General features: G+C 58.1%; 1 protein-coding gene across 3 annotated transcripts in view; it reads left to right on the plus strand.

Moving 5' to 3' along the window:
• Window positions 1-2,718: 2,718 nt before the first annotated feature.
• Window positions 2,719-8,855, plus strand: part of LOC104123093 (myosin phosphatase Rho interacting protein) — a 69,178-nt gene continuing 63,041 nt past the window's right edge. For all 3 annotated transcript variants that reach the window (XM_035890858.1, XM_035890857.1, XM_035890856.1), the window contains exons 1-2: window positions 2,719-2,731; window positions 4,885-4,950. In XM_035890858.1, coding sequence (XP_035746751.1) covers window positions 4,948-4,950 — 3 coding nt within the window. In that variant the 5' untranslated portion in view covers window positions 2,719-2,731; window positions 4,885-4,947. The remainder of the gene's footprint in view (window positions 2,732-4,884; window positions 4,951-8,855) is intronic.

Here is an 8,855-nt window from a genome sequence, read left to right on the forward strand (position 1 = left end):
AAGGCCCACGGGGTGGGTGAGGCTCGTGCCAGTCATGGGAACGAACGGGTGCAGGGGTGTCCCAAGCCCCCGGGAGGGAGCAAAGCAACTTCCCAAAACTGGATCCCACTCCCAGCACTCCATTTTCATTGCTTTTAATCCCCTTTAAAGAGAGAAGGAAGGAAGGTCTTTTCCAGTCATGTTTTCCCAGCTGCTGGGAAAGCAACACTTAGAGCTGCTACGTCGTGTGGGGGGGGAAGAAGAGATTTTGTTATTTCTTTTCACTTTATAAACAGTAAAAGGGCTCCTCCGGCTTGTTTCCAGTTTGCTTACTCAGTGCTTCATGCATTTGACAGTTTTTGGTGCATAGGCAGTTTCTTCTATTGTTTCCAGGGATTTTTCCAGAGGGGAAACTTTTTTTTTTTAACGTTACAAAGCCACAGAAACTGGCAAGAGGAGTCTAGGGGAGGTACTGAATTGGAAACAGTTTTAAGCTTTAAGGAGGGAAGGGACAAAAAAAAAAAAAAGAATGAGAGCAACAAGATTTACCAAATAATTTCAAGAGGAGCTGGGAACGTGTATACTTGTCGCTGTGGGGCTGGGCATGCATGGATGTTTCATGGTGGAAAGCAGCATCCCCAGACCCAGGGGCTCCTGAAGCTGGATCTGCCCTGGGTTTCCTCTCTCTGGCCCTGTCCCCGTACCTCCACAGAGCCGCCTCGCCGGTGTGGCAATGCCTCGCCACTCTTGCACCAGGATTTGGCCCCAGCCCTTGCCAGGAATGGGGTTAGCTAATAGTTTGCAGCTTGACAGGCAGCAGAAGCGGGTGGCCATAGGACTTTGCGGGCGAGGACTTGCCTGGTGGCCATCCCCATCCCACTGCTCGCCATGGCGTGGGTCTGCTTCGCGCCGGCCACTTCTGTGCTCAAACCACTGGTGGAAAGAGCCTGGACATTTTTTTTCCACTGATAAATGGCAGTGCTGTAAGGCTTTTCTTTCCGGGTATTCTTTCCCTTTCTCTTCCTGCCTGCCTGAATGAGCTGTTTTCCCTCCGCCTGGCTCTGACCTTCCTGCGTGCTCGGCCGTGGGCTGCTGGAAGCCGGTGGTGGGGAGGAGCGGGCTGGCAGGGGTGGCCCCTGCAGGGAAACGGGTGTTGGATGTGCATGGCACGGGAAGTGGCTGCGAGCTGGAGAACTGCCAACGCTGGGTAGTTTTTCCTCTCCTAATTAACAAAAGGAAAACATCGAGCTCTCCTTTGGAGTATGCTTTTGCTTTGGAGTAGAGGCACGATGCCGATGGCGAGGGGAAGAGCTGTCAGCAGGGATGGGCTCTGCAGCTTGGCAGTAGCCGGGAGGTTGGTGCTCTTGGCGAGATGCCATGCAGAAGCAGCTGAGTTTGGTGTTTGTGGCTGGGGTTTTACTTTCTCCCGAGTCCTCGTCTCAGTCCCATTTGCACACAATGTATATAACACCATGGGTTGCCATCAAACATCGTGTTCCCCATGCTGGCAGGGCTGAGTTTGCCTGTGTGCAGGAGCCTGAACTCATGCAGCTGCCTTCGTGCCAGGGGTTGGTGCAGTTTGCCGTGGTCCCCCACCACCGATCCCATGTAGTGCTGGTCTGCAGTGAGCCGGTTTCCTCTGTGCCTGATGTATTTCTCTGCTGTTTCTTTGCAGGCCAAACCCATTTATGGTGGCTGGCTGCCTCCACAGAGCCGCCTCGCCGGTGTGGCAATGCCTCGCCACTCTTGCACCAGGATTTGGCCCCAGCCCTTGCCAGGAATGGGGTTAGCTAATAGTTTGCAGCTTGACAGGCAGCAGAAGCGGGTGGCCATAGGACTTTGCGGGCGAGGACTTGCCTGGTGGCCATCCCCATCCCACTGCTCGCCATGGCGTGGGTCTGCTTCGCGCCGGCCACTTCTGTGCTCAAACCACTGGTGGAAAGAGCCTGGACATTTTTTTTCCACTGATAAATGGCAGTGCTGTAAGGCTTTTCTTTCCGGGTATTCTTTCCCTTTCTCTTCCTGCCTGCCTGAATGAGCTGTTTTCCCTCCGCCTGGCTCTGACCTTCCTGCGTGCTCGGCCGTGGGCTGCTGGAAGCCGGTGGTGGGGAGGAGCGGGCTGGCAGGGGTGGCCCCTGCAGGGAAACGGGTGTTGGATGTGCATGGCACGGGAAGTGGCTGCGAGCTGGAGAACTGCCAACGCTGGGTAGTTTTTCCTCTCCTAATTAACAAAAGGAAAACATCGAGCTCTCCTTTGGAGTATGCTTTTGCTTTGGAGTAGAGGCACGATGCCGATGGCGAGGGGAAGAGCTGTCAGCAGGGATGGGCTCTGCAGCTTGGCAGTAGCCGGGAGGTTGGTGCTCTTGGCGAGATGCCATGCAGAAGCAGCTGAGTTTGGTGTTTGTGGCTGGGGTTTTACTTTCTCCCGAGTCCTCGTCTCAGTCCCATTTGCACACAATGTATATAACACCATGGGTTGCCATCAAACATCGTGTTCCCCATGCTGGCAGGGCTGAGTTTGCCTGTGTGCAGGAGCCTGAACTCATGCAGCTGCCTTCGTGCCAGGGGTTGGTGCAGTTTGCCGTGGTCCCCCACCACCGATCCCATGTAGTGCTGGTCTGCAGTGAGCCGGTTTCCTCTGTGCCTGATGTATTTCTCTGCTGTTTCTTTGCAGGCCAAACCCATTTATGGTGGCTGGCTGCTGCTGGCCCCAGAAGGAACAGACTTTGACAACCCCGTCCATCGCTCCCGGGTAAGTGAAGCTGAGATACCTTCTCCCTGTGCCACGGGTGGGGGTGGCAGGAGAAGTGGTGATGGCTTGTCCCTGCCCGTGGAGGTGGCTGTGACACCCGGAGTGCTGCAGGCACTTCCATGCACCCATCCCCTTGTGCAAATGAGGAAGCTGGGAAGTGTTGCCTGCAGCAGAGCTTGAATGCCTTCTCCGGAATGTGAGGTCTCTTGTGCCGGACAGCAGGCTGGGGCACTGCAGGGGCAGGGATAAAACTCCATCCGTGCAGTTTTATTGCTTGCTGCTGTCGGTTTTTGATACCTTGATGCTGCTCTGGTTGGCCTGACACATGCCATGCTGACGGGAAGGCTCTCAGGCCGGTGGGGTGTGAGCTGCATGGCACTGAGACGTGTTGGGACAGTCAGCAAGGCACCCAATTGCCCTATGGTGCTTGGAAACAACCACTTTATTTTCTGCAGCTCATCATGAGCATTCCCAGAGCCCTGGAGGGAGGCTGCATCTCATCCCCTAATGCGGATACCCTTGTGTCAGGCAGATCCTGCAGCAAGGAAGGGGCTGAGAGGTGATTCCTGTTTGCTATTACCCTGCAGAGCTCTGAAGCTGAGTGCATTGGCAGCAGACCCACAGATGGAGCGGGGCACACTCGGCTCCTGCCCAAAGGGGTTTGCTTGTGCCTTGCAGAAGCAGCAGCATCATGTGGGGGTTGGAGCATCCCCCACTTCCCTGCCTTGAGGAGTGCGAGGCCCAGAAAGCCATGGCCAGGCTGACCTGGCCTGGCCTGTGACCACTGGCTTGTGACAAGGACTTCCAGCCTCTCCCTGAGCTGCTTTTCCAGGGAGCTTGCTGCCGAGGCCACCAGGACAGGGCTGTCTTGTGCGTGGGAGGGATGGCAATGGCCTGGGAACCCTCTGTCACACAGCCAAAATGCTCTCAGAGCTGCTAGTAATAAAAAAACTTCTCCTGAGTGAATAAGAATTGTGTTCTGAGTTCAGCCTAGGGTATACAGGTCATTATTTGGGGGTCACAGCTAGTCACAGGCTTGCTGGCCCAACATAGTGGGGACATGGGACTTGGGTCCCCCCTGGACCAGAGGCTGCCTGCTAAGCTGGGGCATGCGGAGGTCCACAGGGTCCTTGGTAGTTTTGCTTGTCCCTGAGCACCTTGGACTTTGCCCGAAGGGCTGAGAAAAGTGAGATAAGAATTGCTGCATCGGGGCTATGAATCTAGGACCTTTTTTATTTCAGCCTGCTCAACCAGTTTTTGCCCTTGGCTGAAAACAACCTGGCACACAGGAAAAAAAAAAAAAGGCAGTTTTCCAAGTTTTCCAGCCAGATCAGTTCTCCCATCTGATTTGCTGTGTGGCTGCAGAAGCAGCAGTGCCAGCACAGTGCCAGGGGAGGCAGGACTTGCCTAGGCAGTGCCACCCCTGGAGGTGCAGCCACCATCCAAATCCAGCTGATGCACTGCTGGAGGACATCTAGCAGGCCACCCTGTCACCCTGCAGCATCAGGTGCTGGGATAGACCACACAGGATGAACCTGAGGGCTGGGAGCGCTTAGCTGGGCGATCCTTCTGGTGTCCTGCAGGACTTGGGTCTCTTGGAGAGCATTGATGGGGCTTGTGGGCGTCCTTCAGGAGAGGAGGAAAGTCCTGGTTCCAGCCTATAGCTGGAGTCTTTTGTCTCTTGTTATTTTTGTCCCCTGTGTCGTTAAACCAGCTTGGGGTCTGTCTGAATGCAGAGAGGAGTGGGGTGGGGAAGCAACCCCAAAACAGCCTCTTCCTGGGTGCCCACAAAGCCAGGCAGTAAGTTGACGTTGAGCAATGTGGGCTGGTGCAAGCAGACCTCTGGCAGAGCCCTGCTGGATGGCCTGGCAGGACCTTGCGTTGCAAAGCCCATGGTACCCCAGACAGCTGGGTTTGGGGCTGAGGGGCTGAGCAGAAATACTTCTGCAACGTTCATCACCCTTTAGGAATGGTCCTTGCAGTGTTGGGGGGGTCCCCCCTGCTCCTTTGGCAGCTGTGGTCCAGTGCTCAGTGAGACCTGGGCATGTGCCCCATTGTCACAAGTCCCCTGCCATGTTGGGGGACTTCACGCCTTTTCTCTGCCCCAGCTTTGTGGGTGCTGCTGTGACCCACCTTGCTGTCTTCTCTTGCAGAAATGGCAGCGTCGGTTCTTCATCCTCTACGAGCACGGGCTGCTGCGCTACGCCCTCGACGAGATGGTGAGTGCTGCCTGGTGGAGGCATGTGGCCGTGTTCAGGGGGTGGGGATCAGCTGGGGCCACCTCTGCTGCCCTCAGAGGAGCCTCTGGTGATGCTCCTGGCATGGCGTGGGGAGGTCTCTGCCAAACTGGTGAAGAGTTTTGCTCTCTGGGTTTGACCTACTGCCAGGCTGGGTTTGCCCTGGGAGTTTGGTGGACGGTCAGTGGAGGACCATGGGTATTCAGGAGGTGTGTGGGTCCCACCTGGCTTGGGTTTGATCAGTTGCTGACAGATGCTGTGCTGGTGGGGTCCCCAGGGTCCCCCCCCACTCCTTTCTGCCCTGCCCTGTGCCAGCTGGGGTTTGGTGCTGGTGAATCACCTTGGCGTGTGTGGGAGGGAGGCCCTGCCTAGCGATGCCCACGGAAAGTGGGTCAGCCGGAACGCCTTCCCACTGCTTGCCTGCCCTGGAGCTGCGGCACGCTGCTGGTGCTGCTTCCCTCCATAAAACAGAGCAGGGAGACAAAAAGAAGGGAATCCAGTCTGCTGCGAGCTGCGAAGTGGGGCCAGTGAGCCCCGTGGGGTCAGCCGTGCCGTGACCTCCCGAAGCTGCTGATTTATCCTCCCAGCTACAGCAAGCCCATGGGAGGGTGCCCAAGGTTGAGCCTGCCAGCACGGCACAGCGTGGCACGACAGCTGCCCGCGTGCTGGGATCCGCCTGGGCGGGAGGATCACGAAGCCGGGCGCACCGGGACGCGGGGCAGCATATGCGCACACATATGTGGGGCTGGGACGTGCGGGGACCTGCATCTGCAGTGGGGAGGCTCCCTGCGAGGGCGGCGTGCCTCGGTCCTCCACCGGTGCCTCCTGCGAGAGCACTGTGGGGATGGGGAGGCAAGGCAGCGCAGCGAGCCTTGCTCGAGTTTCATGCCTTGTTTATTTGTATTTTTTCTTGGTGTTGATCCAGATGCCCTAAATAATTTAAATGTCTCTGGGTAGGCGTGGTGAAGGCTTTCAATACATTTTTAGTGTCTCAGCAACCTGGCTCTGCACGGGGCTGGTGCTTCCTGTCCTACAGTGACAGGAGAGCAGCGTGCAGCTGGCTGGGGTGGGGAGATGCCCTGGTCTGAGGAGAGGTAGAAGGATGTTGGGAAACATGATTATTTTTTATTTCTTTATTTTCATTTTTGTGGTGTGGTCCCTCCCCCCCGCTTTGCATCCCAGAGAGGTTCACCTACCCCAAGCACTGCTGCCTCTGGGCAGGAGCAGATGGGCAGTGCCCCAGCCTCATGCCCTGCTCTCCGGGCATTGTGGCACTGCTTGCCATCCCCTGGCAGCCCCGTGCCATGGGGGACTGTTGCCGGAGGGCACGCAGAGGATGGGGTAAACATCCCGCAGTTCTCTAGGTACCTCTTGGGCTTTTCCCCTTGAGGAGGGTAAAAGTGTGTGTGGAATAAATAAAGGGAGCATGCACATGTGCAGCATGGGTTCATGCATGGTGGTCCCAGTCTGGACCCCCTTCTCAGCTGCTGCTGGGCCCCTGCACCCCCTCGGCCCTGTGTGCCCTGTGGGATGGCTCTGCCCCAGCAGAGCACCGCTGGGATGGGGCACTGGGACTCGCTGCTGCCATGGCCCTTTGTGTTGCAGTGGGTCCTGCAGGAGGGCTGGGTCCGTCCTCACCATGGCCATAGATGGAGTAGATGGTCGCAGCTCCCTCCTCCTCGTCGGGGTCTGACACATGGTGTAAAAATACCCTCCTGACCTTTCTGCAGAGCACATCACTGCGTGGGATCCACGCTGCTGTTTGCACCAGCTCTGCTAACGGTGTCCCCTGGCCCTAGCTGGGCACAGCCTCCCGTGGTACCGGAGCATCCTCTGCTGCGCTGGCTGGGCTGGGGCAGGAGGAAAAGTTCCCAAGCAGGAGGAAACGGGGGGTTTTGTTGCTGCTCAGCCTACGCAGGAGCAGGGCTGGGGAAGGACAGACAGGGACCATGTTCTTCCACATGTGGGAGCATGTCTGGTGGCATGTCCTCCACGTGACCCTGGGGGAAGTTGTTGTTCTGCCAAACTGCCAGTCCCTGACCCCTCTTCATTGGGTGCTGGCACAGCTCTGCTGGTGGGACCAGGGGGCCCCCTTGGGCAGCCCACCATGCCCCTGCACAGTCCTGCCCTCACCCTGTTTGCCATGGCAGGGCCAGAGTCGCTCCCTGTGTTTACAGGGGGTCAGGTAACTCCCGCACGGCTTTTCTGTCGGTCCCCAGGGGTAACCCCCACCCATTGCACTGCAGGTTTCTGCTCCAGCAGGACCCTGATCCCAGTACCGCCGAGCTCACAGCAAGCCCCCTTATGTCAGAACCAAGTGTCCACGCAGGCGTTGGCCCTCAGCTGGCCTGCACGAGGACGGGGGACCTGTGGGGAGCGGCTGGGTGCAGTGTGTTGAGCTTATCAGGGCTCAGCTACAGTAACGGGGCCAGAGTGTGGCTCAGAGGGTGCCATGGCTCTGGTGGGTTTGGCACCCACTGCCACCATCCCACAGCGTCAGGGTGTGCTGTCTGAGTGTTGGAGGTTGCTGGAGAGGACTGGTGGCACTTGGGTTGGGCTGTCGGCAGGCATGTCCCCGTGGTGAATGGGAGAACCCTGTGCCCACCGCACCTCAGGCATTGCTGGCCGGGGTTGCTGGGGGACGCTGGTTTCTCCCCCAGGGTGCTTGCCTGTTCCCTCCCTGCAGCTCTCTGCCCCACCGGCTGGACCAGCTCCCGTATCCCCACCACCTCGGTGGGCCAGGGGGGAGTAACAGGGCTGGGGCCTCGCTCAGGAGGTGCCTCTCCCACATGCAGCGGGGACACTGTTTTTTCCGTGGGGGATCCACTTTGCAGCCCATGCAGGGACGATCTGCCCCCAGCATGCCCCAGTTGCCCCTGCCCTGGGAGCTGGGTGGGGGTCCCATGGGGGCCTCGGCATGGGGGTGGCCTCTGCAGTGTGCTGGGAGCCCAGCGGCAGCTGGCCGGAGACCTCCCAGGCTGCTGCAAGCAGGAATTGAATTGCTCTGCCTTGAACCTGTTAGACATTAATTTTGTGGGTTTGGCGATTTCTGCTCTTACTAAAAGAAGGAGGGGTGGGCTCAGGGGGGGAGCCCTGGCCTGGCGATGGCAGTGGAGACGCTCCCGTGCCTGGCCAGGGAGACTCTGCTCCTTGCTCCCAGTGGCTTTGGGGGGGGGGGGGGGGGGGGGGGGGGGTGGAGGGGTGGCTCAAAGCCTGGGGAGACCTCAGGGGATCCCCAAAGATGTTGATGCTGTGGTACACAGAGGCCATGGGATGGAGCAGCCTTGGGCACAGGAGCGTTTTGCCGTGGGGTGGGTCAAGTTTGGTGTTAGATTGGAGCATTTTGGGCATGGAAATCCCTTAGCAGAACATGGGACAAGTGGGCATCAGCTGCCCTGATGGCATCCAGTTCCCTCCTGAGACCTGCTCACGGGTGTCCCTGAGCTGATCCTGAGTCTGTGCTCCTCCTTGGCTGACATCTTTCTGTATGTCCATCCTTCTATCCGTCTGTCCTTTCTCTGCCATATTTTCACTCTGAAAATCCAAGGTAGTTCTGCACAATGGCTGCAATGGGGAGGACATGCACAGGCTATGGACCTCCATCCCCTCGGGCCCAGGCTGAGCTGCCAGACTCACTCCTTGGGGTCTCTCCCCCTTTTATGCTGGGCACCATTTCTGCCAGAAGCCCCTGCCTTGTGCTAGCACCCAGAGCCTGCCTGGCCGCTGGGAATGCCAAGTGGAGCACATCCCCTTTCCCTCTGCAGAGAGCATGCCAGCGGCTGTTCCTGGCTCTGCTGAGCCCTGGCTAAGCCGAGCCTGCTCAGACGTGCAGAAATTCCTCCCTCCCAAGGACGGGAGGGTGGATGTGGAGGGTGGGTGTCCCCTTA

The sequence above is a fragment of the Egretta garzetta genome, unplaced genomic scaffold (genome assembly GCF_000687185.1).
Source record: "Egretta garzetta isolate BGI_Z169 unplaced genomic scaffold, ASM68718v1 scaffold83, whole genome shotgun sequence".
NCBI classification, from domain to species: domain Eukaryota; kingdom Metazoa; phylum Chordata; class Aves; order Pelecaniformes; family Ardeidae; genus Egretta; species Egretta garzetta.